At 38.7% G+C, this 24,452-nt stretch overlaps 3 protein-coding genes across 4 annotated transcripts; 1 reads left to right on the forward strand and 2 right to left on the reverse strand.

Annotated features, from left to right (window-relative positions):
* Window positions 1–1,212: 1,212 nt before the first annotated feature.
* Window positions 1,213–2,443, reverse strand: LOC133838728 (sodium channel protein Nach-like). Of its 2 annotated transcripts, XM_062269949.1 has the most exons (3): window positions 2,281–2,443; window positions 1,546–2,219; window positions 1,213–1,491 (listed from the first exon to the last, which is right to left on the reverse strand). In XM_062269949.1, the coding sequence occupies exons 2-3, from the start codon at window positions 1,935–1,937 to the stop codon at window positions 1,290–1,292; spliced, it is 594 nt and encodes a 197-aa protein (XP_062125933.1). In that variant the 5' UTR covers window positions 1,938–2,219; window positions 2,281–2,443; the 3' UTR covers window positions 1,213–1,289. The 2 variants fall into 2 exon arrangements, with proteins under 2 accessions (XP_062125933.1, XP_062125934.1); XM_062269950.1 differs by having other exon boundaries at window positions 1,546–2,443.
* Window positions 2,444–4,605: 2,162 nt separating this feature from the next.
* Window positions 4,606–6,733, reverse strand: LOC133838288 (sodium channel protein Nach). The gene is made up of 6 exons (XM_062269355.1): window positions 6,613–6,733; window positions 6,182–6,546; window positions 5,898–6,122; window positions 5,661–5,835; window positions 4,922–5,604; window positions 4,606–4,857 (listed from the first exon to the last, which is right to left on the reverse strand). Exons 2-6 carry the CDS (start codon window positions 6,310–6,312, stop codon window positions 4,635–4,637), a joined length of 1,437 nt encoding a protein of 478 aa, XP_062125339.1. The 5' UTR covers window positions 6,313–6,546; window positions 6,613–6,733; the 3' UTR covers window positions 4,606–4,634.
* Window positions 6,734–18,747: 12,014 nt separating this feature from the next.
* LOC133837173 (fructose-bisphosphate aldolase) lies at window positions 18,748–21,337 on the forward strand. The gene is made up of 3 exons (XM_062267849.1): window positions 18,748–19,630; window positions 20,157–20,356; window positions 20,417–21,337. The coding sequence occupies exons 1-3, from the start codon at window positions 18,832–18,834 to the stop codon at window positions 20,510–20,512; spliced, it is 1,095 nt and encodes a 364-aa protein (XP_062123833.1). The 5' UTR covers window positions 18,748–18,831; the 3' UTR covers window positions 20,513–21,337.
* Window positions 21,338–24,452: the final 3,115 nt, after the last annotated feature.

The raw sequence follows: 24,452 nt of genomic DNA on the forward strand, positions 1-24,452 counted from the left end.
TTTTTTTTGCGCTGAGCTTGATAAATGATACGGCAGACAAGTACAACAGGAGCAACAACTTTACAAAGTTGACAGCACATCCCTAAAAAGTTGAGCTGGACCTCACTTTGTTGCCCTCTATAGTTTTTTTCGCTGCCTTTGCCGAGTTACACTTTCTCTGCGACGACGTTTTCATTTTTTACTTTCCTTCTTTTGTAGACAAACGTTTTTGAGTGAATAAGAGGGATTTCCGGCATAAATACGCCAACACCTCCGAATGCGAGAACAAATGCACAATGAATATGAATAAGACTTTGAATGCGCGCCAAGCAAAGGGCCAAACGAAAAGGAAAATGAAATGAAATGGAATCCCCAGCCAAATGGCAAAGAATAAAGCAAATAAAAAAGAAAACAATGCAAAACACAGTATATAAAAAATGAAACGGCGAGATTATTATTTATGACTTTGTGGCTTTGGTGTGAATTTAAAGAATTTACACTTTTCTCTGCTAACATTCGCATACACTGTAATTTAAGCAAATCAACTTTCAGTAATCTCGGATACATGATTGTTAAATTGATTATTTGATAATAATCTGAGCTCAAATTTCTACAAATTGAGGTGCAGTCCGACTCCGTATGCATAGAAGTATACCCTGCAGCACTTTAAAATTCCTACAACACTCAGTTGACCATTTCGTGGCATTACTAATTAACCATTGTTTTTAGTGACCCACAAAGAAAAGGGTCAAAGCAACAAGAATTAATGTTTTCACTTTTTCTGTGTCTGCTTTTGGGACCATTTTCATTATTGCTGCATCTTAAATACTGAAAACACAGCAAATGAAATTCGTATTAAGGCTGCAACGACCCAAAAGGAGAGGCAGAAACAAGGAAAATGGATATACAAGCTGACAGATAAAGGATAGCCCGGCAAAGCTGGTTGTTTCATTGATTTCATCTCACACTTTGGAGAGCTGCCATGCATATCAACATGCCGCATCCTTTGTTGGCTCCAGAATGCCACAACTACGTACATATTTAATGTGCACTGCAGTCAGTCAAGCAAATAAGAATATCAATTCCGGGTTAATACATTTCGTTAAAATACATCTCCCCACACGACGTACTTACAATTATTCAGATATGTATGTATATCTTATCTTTCTGAGGCTCAAATCTCATGTTAAGTTCATTTTAAATTAAGCAATAAGTTGATTTAATATTGTTGCAAGAAATTGGTGCACTACAAAATATGTAAACGTGAGTAAATATGAGCTTTTGACTTTTTAAATATTTGAACATCTAAATTAATTTCTGAAATTATTAACTGCACGAAATGTAAAATAGTAGATAAACTCGATAATGCTGAGGATGCTGGCACCAAGGAAAAGTCCCAATATGCCGCCCAAGGATACAATAACATCCAATTTTGTGCGTAGCACTTGTCGCCGAAATTGATACTCTGGTGCAATAGACATCGAGATGCTTATAGTAAGCTTTCCTGGAGTACTAAAGAATCAGACGTTTTAGAAGTTTTTAAAACATAATTTGCAAGCATCTTACTTGAGTTCCTCAGATGAATAAATGTCCATCAAATCGGCTTCCGTGCACGAGGGCAAGCAATTGCATTTACCTTTGTACTTCTTCAGTTCTTGGAAATCGGAACTTATAAGTCCAAGTTGTTCCACACATAGATAACCTTTATAGTCACAATCGGGAAACTGTTTATTGTCGAATGGGTTAAAATTGTAAAGGGAACAATTGCAATATTCCATTTGAATGATTCTCGTGCAGTCGCTAATACATGCACTATAGCTGTATGCCTTGAAGACACTCCATGACGGCACCTCATCAGCGAATAAGCAATCTCTGGACTCTGGCGGCATGTCTCGAACCTCAGGGTCATTCACAAGAGTTTCTTTGTAAAACTTAATAGTTTTCTTCATACCCAACATGCTGACAAAATTAACAGAAGATAACGATGGATTTGGTATATCTTCCTCGTTCAGTATTTCCACTCGTACATCGTGATGAACTTCGAGCTTTAGCTCTTGCTTTTCATTGTGAATATAAGATGCTGGCAGCCAATGTGGGGAACTGTGATTGTTGTTCTGTAGTGAGTTGAGCAGGAAACAGCGTCCATAAGGTGTCCACAAGGAAAGGAAATAATCGCAGCAATTGAATTTTTCACCCTTGAAACTGCACTCATCAAAGATGTCAGAACAATTTAAGCTGAACTGAGAGACGAAAGATAATTTTAAAGTGATATAGATTAAGTAAGTCAACTTGTATGTTCACCCATGAGGCCACTTGACGATAACCATCAGTTGGACATTTCACACAGTCGTCACATTTGTTTTTTACTTTGACAGTTTGATGTTAGTTTATGAACTGAATATCGTTCCGGGAATATGATGAATGCCAAATGATCACGCACATTGAGGTCAGTTGAATCTCGTCCCAAACTTAAAGTAAGTACCATAAATTCTTTCAAAATATGCTTTCTCTCTAAAATATTTAACCCACCTCTGTACATAATTCAAAAGTTTATTTCCCACGTCCGAAGGCAGCTGACAAACGCTAATGCTTGGATATATTACGGGCTCAAATGGTGATATGCTCTCATAGACGACATTAACTGACCGATTGGCAAAGTCTTCACTGTACTGGTTGATCAAATACGTGACCCCCAAGATGGACACAATAATGCAAATGAGCCAAAATATGCGCTCAGAAAAATGCAAACTGTTTCCTTCAATTATTAAAACACAATTAAGAATTTTAAGAATACTTACTTATGATTGGCCATATAGGAAAAACCAACCAAACTACAAGATGAACAATATTCCTTGATGTAGTCAATAAATCTTTCTAACTTTTCTTTCCATGATGAATTATTATTTTCTAAAGCCATCTTTGTCAAGTTGTGCTTAATGTTGATCAATGTTAAATATAAACTAAACTATATTCGAGGAGAGTGCTGCTTTTATAACTTATTCAAAGTACAGCTGAATCCTGATAATCTCAAAGCGAGAATTTATTTGCAGCAGTCGCTTAATGAAAACTTCGTTAATTGCCTTTTTGTTCAGCAATAAACGACACTCGTGTTTATCTGTGTAAACATGTCAAACTTTTTGTATTATTTATTAATGTACTTAAAAGCTAAAACACATAACACAAATGTGTTAAGTTGTCAATCTCTCAATTTAAAATTCTATTTTCACAATCCAGACAATCATTGTTCTCTCTATCCACGGTAATGAAGTTTTCCAAATTTAAGTTCAATATAACTTATGTTAAAACACATTTTAGAATTGCATTGCTGTAATTGTAATTCCTTTAGCTAAAAGCAAGAAACCATATCATGATTTTTTAATGCAAATATCATTAAATTAAGAAATTTCGCTAAAACTAGGTACTTTTATTGTAGATACATTTAAATATTTAAACAATCTAAATGAAACACACCATGGGGTAAATCCACTACAATATTGTTTAATCCTCATTTGCTGTGTTTGCTTCGATATACAATTATTTTATACCCGCTACCCATAGGTAGAAGGGTATTATAACTTTGTGCCGACAGCAAATGTATGTAACAGGTAGAAGGAGGCATCTCCGACCCTATAAAGTATATATATTCTTGATCTGCGTCAACAGCCGAGACGATCTAGCCATGTCCGTCTGTCCGTATGAAACACTGGATCTCAGAGACTATAAGAGATAGAGCTATAATTTTCGACAGCATTTGTTATGTTTGCACGCAGATCAAGTTTGTTTCAAATTTTGACCCGCCCACTTCCACCCCGCAAATCAAAAAATCGAATAACAAGCGTAATTTTAAAGCTAAAGTTTTTGGTATATACTATAATTACTATAGTAGTTACGATTCCTGAAAATTTGGTTGCGATCTGATAAAAATTGTCGAAGTTATTAAAGAAATACTTTTGTATGGGCAAAAACGCCTACTTACTAGAGTTCTTAGTTGCTTTGGCCGACAATCTGTGCCGTCTATGTTATAGTTTGAATGTGGTACTATATTGGTATATAAAATATACTATTTGGTATATTTTAGTATTTTTGCAGTATATTTGGTATATTTTGAGAATAATACCGTAAAATATATTGCTTTTATTCAAAATGGGTAGTAGCTATCTCACAGTCGAGCACACTCGACTGTAACTTTCTTACTTGTTTTAAATATAGTATTTGTTTAGTCTATTATTAGACTTTTGCTTAACACTTGCAGTAAATATCCTAATATAATATTATATGAAAAATATCTTAATTTAAAAAAAAGGCTATTCACGCTATAGTTCACAGCAAATTAAATTTCTATTATGCCTGCAAAGCAAGTGAGGATTGAAAAAAAGAGAGAGAGAGAAATAAAGTCTTTTGCTGACTCCACAGTTTGTGATTTTCATTGATTTTCCTCTTGGGCAGCGTGCTTATCCACATCCTTGGCCTGCATTTTTAATGCGCACTGCAGCCACATGTTGGCCGAATCACGATTGACCTGAGCGCTCTACATTACCAGAATTATTTAATTTTGCAAAACAACTTTACAGACTTTAAGACTTTAAACTAGTTAATGTGCACTTTATTAATAATGCTTTTGGTGTTAACAAAATATGTAATAATTGAGATCTCCTCTAATTTGGTCTGTGTGCGAAACGATATGTGTTTACCGCTCGAATTGTAAAGTAGTAAATAATCTCGATAACGCTGAGAATGCTGGCTCCGAGAAACAGTCCCAGAATTCCTCCAAGTGTGACCACAATATCGAGCTTAGTTCGAAGTGCTATGCGATGAAATTGATTAGTGGGCCACATTGTCATCGAAACAGTAATATTGGCATCCTTAGCACCAGGATATCTATTAAATAGTTAAAAACGGGTCAAAAAATAATGTAAGGTAGAAATACTCGTCACTAACTTACTCGATTTGCTCTTGCGAATAGATGGCTTGAATATTGGACTCTGTGCAGGCTGGCAAGCAATCACAATTTGCCACTGGATGTCGATATTTCATCATCCAAGCAATATTCGGTTTGACCACACCATTTCGCTCCAGGCACAATAAGCCCTCAAAGTCACAGTCGGGAAATCGTGTATCGTTAAACGGATTAAAGATGTAAAGCGTGCAGTTGCATTTGTCCATTTGAGCCAATCTGGTGCAATCGCTGATGCAGGCACTAAAACTATACGCTTTGTGAACACTCCACGGCGGCACTTCATAAGGAAAATAACAGTCTCGAGCTTCCGGTGCAATGTCCACAATTTCGGGATCGTTTACCAAGGCTTCTGTGTAGAATTTAAAGATCTTGTGAATGCCCAACAAGGCGGTGGTGGTGACAGCTGGCAATGAAAGAGTTGGTAGATCCTCCTCATTGAACAAACTGAGCACCGCAGCTCTTTTCAGATACATGTGAAATTCAGGGGGATTATTTCGATCCAGGGTTGCGGGAAACCAGTGCTCGGAGCCTTTATAATTATTCTGTAGTGAGTTGAGCAAGAAACAGGTGCCGGAAGGCGTCACCATGGGCAGAAAGTACTGACAGCAATCAAAAGATTTGCCTGAGAGACTACATGAATTGAATATATCAGTGCAATTCAAGCCCAACTGTGCATGAGAGAAAACTGTTAATATCAATTTAAGTTTCTGAAAATGTCTCTTACTCGTTCAGCCAACAGTCGGAAATCTTTCTTTGGACATTTTGCGCATTCTTCACAATCTTCGTATGGTTTGCAACGCTTCGTTATTGTATTTGGCGAATATCGATCAGGAAAGAGTATGAAGACCATCTGTGAGTGCACATCAAAGTTGTAAGGCTCACCTATGCCAACACCCAAACTGTGCAAGTAAATCTAAAAAATATTTATTCAATATTATCAGTGTTACAATAATGGACAAACCTCTGAATGTATTCCTCAAATCCTCCGCCAAAATCGTACTTCGGTGGAAGTTGACAAACGCTGATTGAGGGAAATCGGATGGGGGCAAATGATGAAATACTCTCGTAGATAACACTCACGGCATGTTTAGAAAAGTCTTGTTGATACTCAACAATCAGATAGGAAACGCCACCAATTGACAGAAGCACACACAACAGCCAGAAGATGCGCTCTGACCAATGCAAGCTAATTATAAGAATTATTCAACGAAAGTAAAACAATTTTGAATCTCATATTATACTCACTTCTGATTAGCAATGTATGAAAATCCAACTAAGCTACAATTTCCGCAATATTCTTTTAAGTATTCAAAAAATGCTCTGAACCTCTCACGCCATGAGAGCTTAGGATTTGAATCTCCAAGAGGATGTGCCATTTTTCTCGGCTTTCTCTTTCAAAGTCAAGTCCATACTGACTGGATCAACTCCATTGTGCCGGGTTTATAAATTAAAATGCACTCGAGTACGGACAATGTACAAATGGCCACCGCGTGCTTACTTTGTTGCATGTTGTTATTGCTTGAACAGGCGACAAATTTGTCAAAATGCAACATAATCGAACTTCAGTAGCCGGAGTAACTTAAGAATTGAACTGAGATTTACGTTATAGCCTGTTAGAAATAACATAGTTTTCGAACACATTCAAACTGAAATAAGCCTTGAAGCTCAAAATTAACCTGTGCTTTTTGCCACCTGTGTTAACTTTCAGGAACACATTTCGTAAAGTTTATACGGCAAGCTCCTGCTCAATTAAGCTTGTTAGACTGCTGGCAGGCTGGCTGGCAACTCAGTTATGGGTTGAGCCTCTAAAATTGCACCCACTCTGAACGTGCTGCAACGCGTTGCAACGTGCATCGTAAAATGAACCCGAACATGTTATTGGTGCTCAGAACTTGACGCCAAATTAGAATTATGCAATTACGACTCATTTGCGATGTGGAAAACACTTAAAAAACAATTAGAGTGCTTATTGAAATTTCAAGCGCCGCCTATTTGGCTGACAACATGCGAGCTTCATGCAAAACTAATGCCAGTATTTTAATTATTTATGCGTCCAGACATGCAGCAAAATAATTGTTTACGTAATCACAGTCCAACAATGATGGAGCTCACAATGTCGCGATAGAAATGTACATATGTTTGTGTACGTAACTGTTCAAAAATAAAATAATTAAATAAAAACAATATTAGAATTTTTAAAATAGGCGAACTGCTCACTGTTCATAGAGATTAAGTTTTATGAACTTAATCAACCAAATGAACTTTAGACCTCTAATTCTTATTAACTTTGAGACCTTATCAACTATATTTTGAGTTTAGATTCGCAATATTTTTTTTACCACACATTTAGTGTTAAGTTTCGATAGATCGAAAGCAGACACAAAATTTAATATGGGCAAATTCATAATCCTTGTTGCCCTGATTTGCACACTGTTTGAAATTTCTTTGACATCCACGACAACTGAAGATGCAGTAAGAATCTACATGGAAACTTCGTACTGTGACAGCTAAAAGTAATTAATATACATTTTAGAGTCTCCCATTCAAACAACAAACGGAAGAGCAGCCAGTCTCTGTTGCTTTCAAAATTGTCAAACCATTGCTTGAATATTACCAACTTACCAACAAAGAGTCAGAAAGAAGTGATTTAACTGATAGAGAGCTAAAGGTGTTCAACGAAACGTTGTTTCATCAAGAAATTATTAAGTCTCTAGTTAGTGAATTACGATCAGTGAGTGGTTCTCAAAAAGGGACCAACGAAGTTCTCATTAATGAATATCATTCTCAGATCAATTTCCAAAAGGAAATTATTAGTAAGCTAATCAACAATACAACAAAAAATGAATCAGTTTACTTGTTAAAAAGTGGGGAGAGTGCGAGTGTCAACTAAAAGTACTCAGTTCTAATATTATTGAAAAAGATAGTGAAATTGAAAAATTAAATGTGTAACTTAACGAGCAGAAAGAAACCCAGAAAGCAATTCAGTTACAATTAGAGGACACTCAGAGAAAGTTAGTGAAGAAAGAGGAAGCCCAAAAATTATATCAAACTGCTATTGATAATTTGATTGGGTCATCTCAAGAAGATCCTATCTCTAGTTGTATTCCCTTTGAAAATTATCCGGGTATTCATCAAATAACAGTTCCTAATGCTGATCCGTTCAATGTTCTTTGCGATAGTAAAACAGTAAAACAGCAGGAAATGGATGGATAGTTATACAACAGCGGATAGGTGAAAATGAGACGTTTAATAGGGATTGGGTGTCTTATCGTCGAGGATTTGGCTCTTTAGATGGAGATTTTTTCTTAGGATTGGATAAGATATATAGCCTAACACAATCCGAACCCGTAGAACTTTACGTCCACTTAGTTGGTGTAGATGGAGAAATTAAATACGCTCAATATGACAACTTTCAAATATTAGATAGCAACAATAATTTCATATTGAAGAGCTTAAGTAACTTCACAGGAAATGTTAGTGATGCGCTGAAATATGCTGAAGGAAAGCCATTCTCAACATTCGATCGCGACAATGACGCAAGTATCAATAATTGTGCGGATGTTTTCTTTGGTGGTTGGTGGTATTGGAATTGTTTTGATTCGTAAGTATTTCAAATGTTATTGGAAAACTTCAAATCTATAAATATATCAATTTCTTACGCAGTAATTTTAAATTCAATTGGAGTGGATCTGAATTGGAACATAGACATGATACTTAACGAAACGAAGATGCTTATACCCCCCAAAGCGTCATTGATAATCAAAATAATTGTTGGCTTATATAAAACAGATTAAAGTTAACAAAACAGCATCTATTGAGTTAAATACACTAAAAAGTAATTTTAATTTGTATAAAAATCATAAACTGTATAACTATCTTGTTGGTCAAACTATTAAAGTAAACAACAGCATCTATGAAATAAATACACTTTGCCTTCAATTTAAAACTTAAACTATCTTTTTCAGACTTGATTTCAGAAACCAGAACTATGAACCTTATGTATTCTTGATTTCAAGAATATGTTATGTATTCTATGCAAAATATTGTGAAATATTTGCCACTTGAAACGAATTCTAGTTTATTTTTGTTTCCTATTGTTTTGCGTTGTTGTGGTCAGCAACACTGTCGGAGTTGTGTCGAAAATTTCACTACATGCTTTCCTGTCTAAGAGAAATAGAGAAAGAGATTGGTACCAAAAAAATTTGTGTTTCTATGTGTTTGCTGTTTTTATTTTTTTGGTTTTTTGTTATTTGCATATCGCATGAAGCTCACTCAGTGCAGTGCAGTGCGTAGTGTAGCATTCCACAAAATGTTGCAGGTGTATCGATAAAATGTCAAACGCAATAGCTGCAATAGCAACATTGTCAATACAGACAACAACCAAAACAACAACAACAGCAGCAGTAGTAGCAAAAACAGTCAGAGAAAAACAAACGACATGGCAATTTAAATACTAACATGTGTATGAATGAATAGAGGTAGCAAGTGCTTTAGGCAAATGGGAATAGCTGAGGAGCTGAGAAGGGGGGATCTGTCAAGGGGAAACTTTTGGGCCATGCAATGGCTGTTGACGTCGACACACAATTAACTTGAAAATACTCCAAGCCATGTTAAGTGTCAATTAGTTGGCATCAAGCAAGCGCCATGCATACGAAATTAACCAGCTGAATAGTATTAATATTATTTACAATTTCGCATAACATTTTACTTACAAGAAGTCTTTAGCTGTGCCTGAAATGAAGGACATAAATTCTAAATATTAAAAGTTATCTTGCACAATAATGGTAAAAGTTGAAACACATAAATACCAGCATACCACAAAGTTATTAAAATAAAAAACAAACTTTGGAAAACAAAATAAAAAGGGAAAATCCTTCAACTCATAACCATTAAAGCAAATGTTTTTTTGTGTGCGTGCCCCCGAGTTGAACTCACATAATTTGCAAACATATGATATGTAGAGCAATAAACGAAATTCATTTTCGGCCAGCCAGAACTAACCAAAAAAGGGCAATTGTAATAAATGAAATCGAAAATCAATAAAATCAAAATGATATAGGTAAAAAAAAAACATGAATGCCCAAATATATATAATATGAAGCCACAAACAACAAACGTGGCCAACAAAAACTGACAACCACAAAACAAAAGCCAAATAAAATATCTACAAAAAAAGTCGTGTTCGAGTGCCACGTTTCGGCGTCGTCTAAACGCCGGGGCGGAGGTGACTGTGACAACAGCAGCGGTGGCAGCAACAGCAACAGCGGCTGCTGTTACTTGTTGTTAGGGCCATGCCCCTTGCCACATGCAGCGTCACCCCCCTTCCACGCCCCCAACTTGGTTGGTAGGCTGCGCGCCAGGCTTGTGCAAACAAAATTGTTGTTGCTTGTGTTTTAGCATGCGCTGACAATATTGCAACAATGTCGCTCGAACTTCGACGAACAACAAACAAATGTGAAACAGAAAAAATGAAATAGAAAACAAAAACCAAAAAACCAGCAAAACCAAACGGCAAACAAAATCTATGATGAACATTTGTTGGGCCTGTTGTCAACAACACAGCACGTAAACAATTGCCAAACCAAATGGGCGCCACTAATGCTGGGATGCTATTTTGCATTGGGGCAGCAACTGGCAGCAGCAACCAGAGGCTGGCTTAAAGCATTAAAGCGATCTGAAGCGATTGCCGGTGGTGGCCGAAGAAGACAAGAAAACTGGCAAACAAACAGATGCAATAAAAGGCCAATAACAATGCAATAATCATAACAATAACAACTGCAAACCAAAAGCAGGCAGGCAGGCGGGCAGGCAGGCCACAATGTTGCTGCTGCAACAGCGGCAACAGTTGCTGGCAATATCAGCGATAAAAGTTGTAACAATTATCATTTGAAAGTGCATTGTTACAGTTGTCAGTTGCGGCACTCAAGTGGCTGCCACAGCCACAACCAGCGGCAACTACATAGCACGAAGCTACTACAACGGCGACGACGACGACGGCAATTGCAGCTCGTGCCAGAGCAACAACAATGTTGTCGACGTCAGCAACACTGTGGAAATTAATATGCAGAAACTGCTGCAATTGCAATTTGTTGTTAGCGCTTAAAGAAACAATGACGATGACGTTGTCGCCATCGTCGCAGTCGTCCAAAGAAATATTTTACATATTGTCGCATAAATTTCCATGATTATCGCTGAAGAATATCAATTAGATGCGCGTACTGATTGTCAGTGTGAATGTGAGTGCAAGTCTGAGCATTTCTATGGTTTGTCCAAGTCATTGTTTAATGTGGAGCACAAGCTCGAGTAATGAGTTATAGAATTGTCATTCACATGCGATTATATTGAATGAATTATGGGCAAGAGCTAACGATGCATTTCTAACTTGCGTTTTGAATAGTTAATGAGTCTAAGCACTTTCGATACTTCACTGATATATGATATATTGTCCAAGGGAATGAAACGAATATATCACACCATATATTTTAAATCAATTTAACACATAAAAATTTATCCTACAGTGCTATTTAAATTTTGTTCAGATAGCTTAGCACTAATTTTAATGTTAAATCTAAGTTAACGGACAATGAATGTGTCGAAACGATTTATTTTAAATCTATTTTAATATGACAATTTATTTCACAATTTAATAGTTTTCTATTTTTAAAAGTATCAATGATTTAGTATAACTTCACTGATATATAATATATTTTGCAATTGAATGAAAGGAATATATCACACAATATATTTTAAATCAATTTAAAACATACACATAAATTTATGTTAGAGTGCTATTCAAATATTTGTCAGATAGCTTAAGCACTAATGTTAATGTTTACTCTGAGTTAACGGACAGTGAATATGTCGAAACGATTTGTTTTAAATCTATTTTAATAAGATAATTTATTTCACAATTTAATAGTTTAGTATTTTGAAAAGTATAAATGAATTAAAGCACTGAGTTAATGTGAAACTAGATTAAAAAAGAAAACGTCACAAAATCCATTTCAACAAAATTGTAATATTAAAAAGTTTCTTATAGTTGTTGAAGTTTCAGTATTTTGCAATGAATTTAAGCACTAATTTCAATGTGAAATCAGTGTTAATTAACATAATTATAAAATCAATGTAGTCCCAAGTGTACGAATGCGTTTGCCACAGTAATTTGCAGGCATAAAGTAATTAAAGCAATTAGTTCCAAAACCCGAAAACCAAAGCTGAGCCCGCAACAATGAAGCGTTTTAATATTGCCAGCCACATAAATCTTTTCATTAAAGTTCAATTAATCAAGAGCTTCCTGTCATAGCGCATAAATCTCATAACGTACAAAATGCAGTCATACGAACACGAGTGCGCCGCTACTCGTTATTGCTGTAGATACAGTTACGCATCCAGTCAAGGACACACACACATACACACACACCGAGTCCCGCCCGAGAGAGGCATTGAAGTTATTTGTCACCATTTGGTTCGCATGCAGGACAAGCAAATGTGCAATGTGTTGTGCTTACAACGAAATTTGCCACGCCCACAGCTTATAGCCAAGCAGTTTCCTTCAGTCAGGTAATAACAGCGTTGAGCTGCAAATATTTGCATTAGCGATGTGTGCGTGATCAGCTCGTGCCCCATTGAAGCAAATTCATTTCGCATGCGATAGTAATTTGAACATCTCTTTGCGCATCTCAAGTTTACACAAAACTGCAGCTAGCACCTGCAATGGGAGGCGCTGGTGCAGGAGGCTGCAATGTCCGGAGCAATGTTGGGCTGACCACCAAGTGCTTCCACTCTGATTACATTTGCCGTAATGCCAGTGTCTCGGGCCAGAGACAGAGACAGACACAGACACAGACCAGCAGCACAATCCTTGGTCTTGCAGGTGCATGGGATGGGCGTGTCTGGGGGCGGCAACACTGTTTGTGTTTCACCTGGGCAATTAACAAGCAATAAAAGCAAGCACAAGGCAGCGTTTGATAAATGTTTTGTCGCTTAACAAAAGTGGCCGGTATGTAATTAACAAAATAAGATTTTGCAAACGCCCAATTGAATTTACCTAACAGTTGAACTCTTCCTCTCTCTCTCTCTCCCCAGTCTCTTGAACACCACATCGATAAAGTGGGGCTATGTAGTAGATCGTTAGTGGGCGGAAGCAGCACGTCTTTCGCTTGAACTTTTGCCAAAAATAACTTCGATTGGCTTTGCACTTTGTTAGCCAAATGTGGCAGCTCAACACCTGAACAACTTTTGCGCTGCCTGTTCTCACTTTATGAATGGGAAACTGAACTGAACTCAACTGAACTGAACTGAGTTGAGTCAACAGCAGGAGGCAATGGAAGTCGCGTGGGTGGTCGCCAACACGAAATGCAAATTAAAAAGTCAAAGCCAAATGCAAGTGCAAAAAAGTGTTACACAACTTACGAGCACATTCATTGACTGCAAATCGAAACGTGCGCCAACTACGCCAACGCCAACGGCGACGTCGACGTCGACTGCGACGCCAACGCCAACGCCATTGACAATCGCCAGCTGCTGGCTGCCTGGCCGCCTGGCTGCTTGACTTGGCTGACAAGGTTATGGCTCAGAGCCGTGCACAAATATTTGGCATGCCGCAGCAGCACAAAAACAACAAAAAGAAATACCATTGCATTACGCATACGCACTGTTACGCCCAGGCAAAAATTCAAACAAAGGAAATTACCGAGTGTGAAAAATAAATTGAAATGCGCAAAAGACCAAGCGACTTACTTGTGACGAGCACACATTGGTAATAAATATTCAATAAACCTTGTGCAGAATTAATGTAGTTTTGATTAAAAAGAATTCATCATTTTCAGTTTTCGAACAAATAAATATTTTAATGGAAAGACAAGCATGCCACAAACATGTGACATACAAGACCATCAAAAATGAAAATGGTGTTTTGCAAGCACTGTGCATAAGTGGCGATACCATTTTGTTTACAGACACCACACAGTTTAAAATAATTGCCACTGGGTGGGAATGCCACACACACAGTCAACCGTACCGTACCGTATCACCCCATAAACGTTGTGTGTGCTCCAGTGCGCCCTCGATGCGAATCTTGGCCATCACCATCGCCATCGCCATTGCCATCGCCAGCTAAATGTCACAGACATATAAGCGGAATTATGACAAGCATTTTAACGACTGCTACTGATATGCGTGTCCTCCGATCCCTTAGCACGAAGCTGGGAGCTGAGAGCGTTGAGCTCTGCGATGCGATATGGTAACGCTGGCTGGCCGTAAACCCATAAAAAGCGACGCGAAATTGAAACCCAGGCAACACCACAGCCAACAACCAAGGGCCAAAAGCAAAAGCGAATGCGACAAACGCATGGCCGATGTACGTGAGATTGCGACTCTGTTAATTGGCAAAAATTGGCCAAACTCCACAATAGAGCATGGGAGGAAGCATCTGGGACGACGGTCGAGCAACTCAGCTTCGGCGTATACATAAGTATTTATGCGATAATGCGTAAATTTTAATGAAAAACACAGAAAAAAAATAAACAAGAACAGCGACAACAACAACAAATCTGGCAAAAAGACAAGACGGAAAAAGGAAAGATGGAAAAACATTTGCTCTTGCGGCTTGTCGTAAAGTATGGAACATTCTCCGAGTGCGTACTCTGTGCAATCGCGTGAAAGTTGATTTAATGAAGATTTCACAAAATGGCGTTGTTTTTGTTGTTGTTGTTGTTGTCGTTGTTATGTCGTCAGTGTCAGTGGCCTGACATGTGGCAATCTGCGAATTTATGTGGTGTGCACGTGCGGAGCTGTCTAGTCATCTCGATGCCTCCTGCCACACACGTAATTAAGTGCTTGTATCTGACTAAGGCCAAAAAGGAAAGCTTAGGAAATTATGCACCATATCAGAGACAAGACCAACAAGAGGATTTCTTTCGAGATGTAAACCTGTAGATCTTCGAATATGCTATGCAAATCTCCGAGCTGCAGATTATTACGAACTTCCAATAAACTTTAGAGGTCAGAAGTTCAATTTAAAGCCCCAAACAACTCCCGCTGGCAAATCCAAGTTCAATGAATTTGTGTTGCTTTTGGCGATTGCTTTGCATAATTGAGGTGCTGTAAAGACCGGGTCGGCTTTACGAGCAGATAGTTCAAGTCAATACCAGGAGCTGTCAAGTCGATAGTGCCAAAACAAATGCCAGCAGCTAATTTGCAATGCTCTGCGTTAAGGCTCCATCTTGATGTTGACCTCATCCACTCTGCGGCAATTCATGTGCACAGATCTCGCTCCTTTGATCCACTCAATACACCAAGTTAAACCGTCTTACTTGCCAAACGCTTGCAGCGTTTCTACGACTCAGAACCATTCACACAAGTGCAGAACTTAAAGCTGATTAATTCATCTTCAACAATCCACACAAGTGGATTATAGTTCAAAATTGATCCAGCTTTATTATGAATAGAATATAAGGCTCTGTTAGTTGCTCTACAAATAAGGATCATCTCTCTATCATCTATAAATTATCACACATCATCTGTAAATTTACCTAGATTAATTAAAGTCTTATAAATCGTTGTCTTGTTAATGTTAATGCATGTTAGTCACATTAAACACCTCATCTACATGTCCACAGCATCACAATGAACAATGCATTGTTACAACACGGCCACACACAAGCCTTTTCGCGCCAAGACATGCCAGAAAAACACCCAAAACACCAACGGACACTGCACAAAACAACAAAACAAAGCAACCATGAGGCCAAGAGACAAACAACAATATTGCATAATTATGCAATATGGTTATGAGTTCCTCCTCTCTCCCCCTCTGACCACTTGACTGTCATTCCGTAGATTGTGCCAGCCAATCTCTTGGCGATTTATCGTCTGATTTGGCTGCGATTGGCTCATATCCTTTTTTAGTCAAATTAAGCGCAAAAAGCAACAAAAATTATGAACAACAAAACACAACACAACAGGGCATAGCGCACAGCGCATAGTGCAATGCAGCACAACACGACGCAAAATTATGAACGTGATTAATTCATAGATGGTGGCGCTTAGCCATTGTTTTTGGCCATGTTTGTCAGGCATTGCACGATCCACGACGAGGGGCCAAACTCACCTCGAGGGGCCACGTCGAGCTGGCCCCTGTCTGCGATTGACAACCACTAACTGAACTCTCGCCAAAAGCTAAATATGATTATGTGCGCTCGATTTAATCTCAGTCGATTTATAAGCACCTCCATCCTCCTTTCATCCAATCCCACCCGCAGGCCACGCGTTTCCAGGCATCGACGGACTTCTTTGTATTCTTTTTTTTAATCATTTTCCTATTTGTTTTTTCCATTTTCCTTTTTTATGCCTTGTGTATTGATTTTAACAAACGACAACGCAATAGTCAGGCAACATATGTGACCAGTTTGCTTGTGGCTGCTGCTGCTGCTGCTGCTGCCGCCATGCACATTAAAAATGAAGAGATTTTCCTTGAAAATTATGCTACCGTATGTGTGTGTGTGCCTGAGTGTGTGTGTATACATTATATTTGGTCAAAGCAACTTTGAGCTCAAAATTGGAAACCAAAATCGTAAAAAAAATAATGCCACGCAACCAGAGTCACAGCGTGAGTAAGTCAGACGGACACCCACTTTTATGATACTCGCACTTCAGGCGGCTGCAAGTAGTTGGCGAATTGCGGATGGACAGACAGACGGACGGACGGACAGCCTGATAAAGAGTCGTCGCACAAGAAAAAAATTGGCTACTTAATTTGGTAATAACAATAATTACGCCTGACTGACTAAACGTTGACCAGCGGCATCATTGGCCGAACAACCAGCTTCGGTGGCTACACAAAAAATAAACCGCCAATTTGATATTGCAGTTAAGAGTAAGCCAATTGACGGTCCATTGAATGCCCTAAGTAGCGAGGCGTATATGGTCTCATGAAAAAAGCTAAAGCTATGAGAAAATCATAGACAGTTTCAATTATGGAAAAATCATCATCATATTAGGTAGGCAACAAAAAACTAAAATTAAATTAGTTTAGATAAAAAAAATGTATTATATAAGAAAACTATTTTTTTGTAGTAATACAATGTGTATTTTTGTGAAACTTTAATTGAGAAAATCACAAGTGAATGTTGGTATTTTTTAAAAACAAATCAATTCGAAGACAAAAGAGTATTGCTTCGTCGTTTTCACCAGCTGCGAATATTAGCTGCAGCGCTTTTCAATTAAAACGTTTAAAGATAATCAATTAATAATTTTTTAAGCTACTTTGACAGCGTTGCCGTTGGCCGTTGTCCGTTGGCTGACTCAGCGCTACGCTCAATTAGGTGCAAAGACATTTCGAGTCGCTATCGAGTTGTTACGAAGATTTGCAGTAGATTTATTAGCTATTGGCGATTTGGCCACTGCCAGAGAGTAGTTAGCACTGCCAATGGCACTCCATGTGCTGCTCTGCGCTGCGTGTCTGGCCTAATTGGCGACTCAGCTGGCAAACTCTTGCTCCCAGCTTGAATATTGATACTATTGCAATTTCTGACAAGCAACTCGCACAACACACACACACACTCGCATGTACCCACAATAATCATCTCATGCCATAGACTTCATTCAATGCGATGCAATCATTGCTGGCATTGTTGTTGTGTGATATTTATCGAGTTTAATTTTTGCTGTTGCCAGTTTACTGACAACGCAGACGCTGACTATTTTTGGAAAATATTTCAAATTCGAGACTCATAATTCGTGCGATAATTTACACAAAATTAGGCAAGTGTCTCGCCAGCTATCCTTTTAAAGCTACTAGCAGATCAACAAATCCAGTTCAGCAAACAACAAAAAAACAAGAATTATTTGTCTTATCTTTTGTATGTCGACAACATGATACACTTGCAGACACGCTAAAGCAATATTGAACAACTCTCGAACATTATAATCAAGATTTATGTTATCAAGTATCATTTTGTATTCATCTTTGACACGAAAAGCAACATGCTCGTTGTTAGAGTATTGTAAGCTGAACACTTGCCGCGATTCCCACGCCAATTAGAATTATAGTCGTATGAGTGATATTTTCTTTTGCGATGGCAAAATAATTGGGACTAAAATGAAATTTCAAAAACAGTTGAAATACTATCTGTTATACAGTTTTGTTTCGATCTTTTTTTTAATTTTTAATTCAATTTATGCAGCGTAAATTGCTCGACGAGACTCGCTTATAATTTTCATAACAAAGTTGAAACGCGAAACAGCAGCAGCTTGTTCCCATAGATTGGCAACGCTTTGGCGTATAATTTGTGCTAACAAAACTTTACCCATAAAATGTATGTGAAAGCCATAAAATGAGAGCTGCTGTGGCAGTAGCAGCTAACGCCATTTCGAAACTCTCATTGCGGCTAAAATATAATTAATGTGAAGCAAGTTTATCCTGGTTCTCCATCTCTTGACCGCCTGTCCACCAAAGTGCGTGTGCCCCCCTAATCTGGCGCTATCCAAATACGTATAAATTTTGAATGGAAATCTAGACAGCCTCCACCACCTCCTCACAAAAAGCCACAACAAAGAAAGCAATTAAAAGTCCAATTAGGATGTCATTAAAGCGCGGTCAACAATTAAGAAGTGATAAACGCCAAAGGTCCAGGTAAATATAAAAGGCATAAATGAAGACAAATTTGAAAAAGATTAATAAGATTTGCAATGTCTTAATAATGAACTCGTAAATTTTAAAGAGCATGTGCCAAATAATTTACAGGTCGATCCAATCGTATATAATCATAAATAAATATTCTTAAATTTTACTTTTAGAATAGCCTTGACATTACACCTACCATTCATTTTGTTGTCAGATAATTCACTACTCAAAATTTCTATTTAGATTTCTATCAAAATTTGTGGTTTAAAATATGACAACGCACTTCTACTATCCCAACAAGGAGCTGCAGGAGGAATTATCCTGCATTGCCAAGGCTCTTGTGGCTCCTGGAAAAGGCATAATTGCCGCAGATGAATCGAATACGACAATGGGAAAACGCTTTCAAATGATTGGACTAGAAAACACAGAGGAGAATCGTCGTCTCTATCGCCAATTGTTAATTACCACTGATCCCAAAATATCTGAGAATATCTCTGGATTCATAATGTTCCACGAGACGCTCTATCAAAAAACTGATGCTGGTGTTCCATTCGCAGAAGTTCTTCGCAAAAAAGGCATTATTCCAGGTATTAAAGTAGACAAGAATTCCGTGCCACTTTTCTGCTCGATGGATGAGTTTACCTCACAGGGCTTGGATGATCTGCATCTACGTTGTGCACAGTACAAAAAGGATGGCTGTGATTTTGCCAAATGGCGTGTGGTCATGAAAATCGACAAGACAACGCCCTCGTATCACGCCATCATGGAAAATGCCAATGTGTTGGCTCGCTATGCAGCCATTTGTCAGTCACAGCATCTGGTTCCTGTAATTGAGAGCGAAGTACTGATGATAGGCGATCATGACTTGGACCGTTGTCAGAAGGTCACCGAAACCGTATTGGCTGCCATTTTTAAGGCGTTGAGCGATCACCATGTCTATCTCGAAGGCGTTCTGCTGCGACCCAACATGGTGACTCCTGGACAGAGCAGCCATAAGAATAACACTCCTGCTGATATTGGCCTAAGTACTATCTTGGCTCTACGTCGCACTGTGCCGCCTGCTGTCCCGGGTAAGTTCTAATTTACTTAACAATATTATAAATTAACTATTAACTATAACAACTTGGTTAAATAGTTTTTTTTTTTAAGAAATAAGCATTCAATCGAGTAACATCATAATTAGAATTTCTAAATTAAAGTAATTGAAAGCAAAAATTAAATGTTAAAGAGAAAAGTTGTCAAATTAAATATTGGAGTCACACTTGCTAATAAAGTTGTTCAAAATTAGGAGATAAAATTTCAATTAAGAAAATATAATAACGTCAAAAGTTATCTCAATTAAAAAGTTCATAGAATATTTTATACATTTCTTGATTAATTATTCCATTGATTTTCATTTTCACTTCATGGTCACACTCAATTGCGTGACAATAATTTTCTCAGCAGCACATTTTCTCGCCTAACATTTTTGCTCTTAGATTTAACTTTTTGAATGCTTGTTAAGGCAAAAGTGTTTTAGATTTACCTCTATTAAGTATTATTATATTACATCGATAAGTTAATTTATTGCTACAATATATTTTAATTTATTGGCAGGCATTTTGTTCTTATCTGGTGGACAGGCGGAAGAGGAAGCGTCGGTTAACTTGAATGCCACCAACAATGTGCCATTGTGCAAGCCTTGGGCACTCACCTTCGCTTTTGGACGTGCGATGCAAGTCTCGGCATTGCGCTCTTGGGGCGGTAAAAAGGATAATGTGTCGAACGCTCAAGCGGAGCTTATAAAACGCGCCAGGGTGAGCTTATAATATACTGCCTGTATTTTATAAAAATATTATAAAATATTTTATTCGTAGGCACACAGTTTGGCGAGTATTGGCAAATATGTGCCCGGCTCCATTGAGAGTTTGTATGGCAGTGAAAAATTAGTAATCGATAGCAATGAACTTTAAAATGTGTCACAAGAAGCAAATAGCTATAAAAATTCACCAGCTTGGGAAGTGCGAAGAATACAATTATAACATCAGAGAAACGGAACTTCGTATCAGTGAGTTCATTTGGTCAATTGCTCCACTGTGGCTTCAGATACGTATGTAGCTGACACTTGGCCGCAGGCCGCATGTTCGATGTTCGATGCAACAACTGGCAATATTGTTAACAAACGTGCAAAAGAGCAAAGTGCTGTGGCAGCAACAGTAGCAAACAGCCCAACACGACTTCTGTTAACTGCCAAGTGTCGCATTAATCCACGGAGATTACCAGACGGCCACATGACCAACGTTCCAATAGCAGCTACAGCAACAGCAACGGCAACTCTACATCAAGCACTACAGTGCAGCTTAATTAATGCGAGCGCATGCCAAAAGCCAAGCCAATGGCTATGGAGCATGTTAAGCATGTGGCCAAGTGTTCGACTTAATCAGGCGATGCTTCAGCTCAGGTAGCTTCGACTCGACTCGCCTCGAATCGACTCCACTCCAACACGGGCGTCACAGTGTCATGTTGCTGGCAAATTAGTCAGACCCGCATTGCCCATTGTGGACCAAGAGACGTGACTGAGAAACAGAGAAGAGAGAGGCTAGTAATAATTAAAATTAAAGCACTGACTAAGTTATGGACAATCTCATCGCCAGCTACGTAACATAACAGACACGCACAGTTTGATTTGCCCACAGTGTAAGCTGAAGGTTATAATTGACTTGATGTTAACTGGGAAAGAAATATGTACTTCAGTAAACAGTTTTGGGAAAATTAATGGAAATACAAATTCAAATGAACATGACTTTTATTTATTTTTGGTTTACTCATTACAGGATACCTTCTAGTCGTCCCTGTGTTTATGCTTTCTTGCATGTTTTCACCTGACGCTTGCCTGTGCGACAACTGAGTTTTGTGGTTAATCCAATCGCCGTAGCCCAATCAGGCCAACGTGAGCAGCATGTCATGTTAATTGCGTCGTTGTGCGATTGTGTGAGCACATGTGTAACTCTGTCTGTATGTGCGAGTGTGTGAGAGAGTGTAAATTGCTATTATGCTCATGTTTGCTTAATATGTGGCACACAGCCCACTGAGCTCTCTCAGCTCAACAGCACGCAACGCGTCAAGCCAATTAAAGCCAAATTATAGCAGCGCTTTTTAATGACATGCAGCGTCGTTCGACGTTGTTCTCAGCTCTCCATCACACGCCCCATTTCCGCTAGTCCCCGCTCCTGGTTACTTCGTCAGCGAATTCAATTTGGCACTGAAGATTTATGGGCGTGCTGGCTGCTAATGTGGCAAGACAAAGCCCAATACCAATAGCTGTAGTTGTAGCTGAAGCTGTAGCAATCGCCTCATTTCGAACTCAAATGCAATGATCAAGCCCACAGCTTTTGCCGTCGGCACGCGTTTAAAGACCGAAAACTGTTTTGCGAATACATCAAAGACCGAAACGCCGACAACTTGGAACTTGGAACTAAGACACGGCTAACGAGCTCGGACTTACGCTTGCTGTTTGGTCATGTTTTAAAATGCAAACAAATCGCAGTCGCAGCGACAAGTGGGCGTGGAGCCATGCCCCTCTCTGCACTATGATGGCAAGGCAAAAACGACGACATAATTAGAAACATTTTGTGCCGATCGAACTGTGGCGCCACAGCTGTGCTTATAGGTTAGGGGAGGACGACAACTGGTTGGCACAAATCACTCAACTGTCAAACGCTTGTTGATTAATTTGGTGTTAATAACGCTTGGCGGCAAAAATCCTGCCCCAGTCTCCCGTCCAGTCCATTCGCAATTGCACAGTTGCAGTTCATTCGGCAGTCCCAATCCACGTCCGCCAATTAATGTTCAGTTGTTGCATTGGCCAACAGTTGACCCAAACTTGGTCATGGAGCGTGAAAACGTTTTGCCGCCACAGCTGAGGATGCGCCGTGTGTTAATTGAAAGTTTTGAGTGACCATATAAGTGGGAAAGCCAAAAACTGACTCCCGCCACATCGTATATGAGTTCGATTTGGTTGTCTGCTGATAGCCAAAAACTTTTGCTGCCAACAAACCATAAAAGGCCACACACGCGTCGCCAAGTTACCTGCCTGGGAAACTGCCAAAAGATTCAAACAGTTCCGAGAGCCAGAGAGACTCGTCTCTTCAGAATGGAATGGAGCCAAGTGAGCAGAAAACGAACAACAACAAAAGCCAACTGGCAACTAGCAACTGGCAAAGCAGTATTCGCTTTCCATCTGCCATATCATTTGCCCAAAGTAAGAGGTGTTTAAAATGCTAATTTGGACAATAGCAAATGGCAGGCCACCAACTGAACTCAGTTCAGCTGTCGCCGACACCAACAAAAAAGAAAAAAGCGAAGGAGCCAACTTATTCTGTGTTGTTTTGTTTTTCTTTTTTCCCTCACTTTGCATGACATAATAAAGTGTCACAGCTCAACTTGAAGCTTTTCACTTTAACTTTGATCTGAAAAGCAGCTAGTGTAAATGGAATGTTAAAAGCAAGTTAAAGTCAATGTTATCAATCACAATGTGCTTAAGCTATTACACTTATAAAATGTGTATTTAATAAAGTTTTTGTATGTGATAAAAATAAATAAAAAGCAAGAATTTAAAACTATTTAAATTAACATAATTTCATATGCAGCAAACTTTAACTTTACAAAAATATTATTTATTTTGTTCTTATTTTACTTCCCTTTGCGCTAGGCCAAGTTTCTTTAACGTACATTAAACGACATCCTAGAACGTGGCGCACATTTAAAACATTTTTAATATGCGAACCAGACGACAAAGTATGTAAATAATAATTTGGCCATCAGCCATCTGTTGCCATTCCATCAACTCGCGCTTTTGGTGGCTCCCGCCTGGGACCCAGGCAGTGCCACAACTGCAAAAATGTCAAAATGTCAATTCGAAAGCGTTTAGGAGAAATCATTTGACTTTGCCTTTATGTCCGTCTGTTTGCCAGTAGCTCGCCCGCCCAAATGTTTGTTATTCACTAAATAAAATAAAATATAAAAGTAGCAGGAAAAAAAAGGAAAATTAAAAAACAAATGACTATGGCTATTGACTGTAACTGCGAGTAGCCAGTAGACAAACAGTCAGGCAGTCAGACATTGAGGCGTGTTTCAGTCAGTCACTCAATTGGGACACAACGTCACCATGGATATGGTCCCGGGTTTGTTTGTTTGGTCAGGTGTAGGCTCGTTTGTCTGTCGCATATTACATTTGCTTACTTTTCCTTTATGCAAATGTCCCTGTACAACGCCTATTTCACTTCCAATACGTTGCGCAATACGCTGAGAGTGGGGCGCGGTTCGATTGCATCAATAATTTGCAAGAAAATCTCTGATCTCTAATATTGTAGATGCCGTATCGATTGAGCTGCGTTTAAGCTGACAAGCGATGATTGCCTCACTCGATGCATTTGCCTCGAGATGCGTTTGCCTGACAATCGCACGACATTTCTGACAAATGCTGCTGACAAACAAAACAAAACTTCATTTTCCCCCGCTTTTTTTGTGGCTTTTGCATTTGCTGACAAGGCTCTTAGACTGTCTAAGTCAGTGGCTAGGCAAAGTTGCATGTTGACAGGCCAAGAAACCACGCCGATATGTTGCAATTTTATGCAATTTTTCAGCAGCATTGTGTGTGTGATTACCAAAATAAAAAACAAATCGCATAAACTTAGGAATGAAAAAAATAAAATAAATTATAGTCGCACAGCGCGACGACAAATTCAATGAGAAATCTGCAATTTAAATAATGTTAACTGACATTTTCCAAGCATCTTGGACAGCTGCTGCTGGTGTTGCATCACTTTGCCCACGCCCCATAAGAAGAGGGGCTGCATAATTAGCCAGCCGATGTGACGTATACTTAATGCCGACCAGAGTAGCTTTTTAAAT

The sequence above is a fragment of the Drosophila sulfurigaster genome, chromosome 2R, assembly GCF_023558435.1.
Source record: "Drosophila sulfurigaster albostrigata strain 15112-1811.04 chromosome 2R, ASM2355843v2, whole genome shotgun sequence".
Lineage (NCBI taxonomy): Eukaryota > Metazoa > Arthropoda > Insecta > Diptera > Drosophilidae > Drosophila > Drosophila sulfurigaster.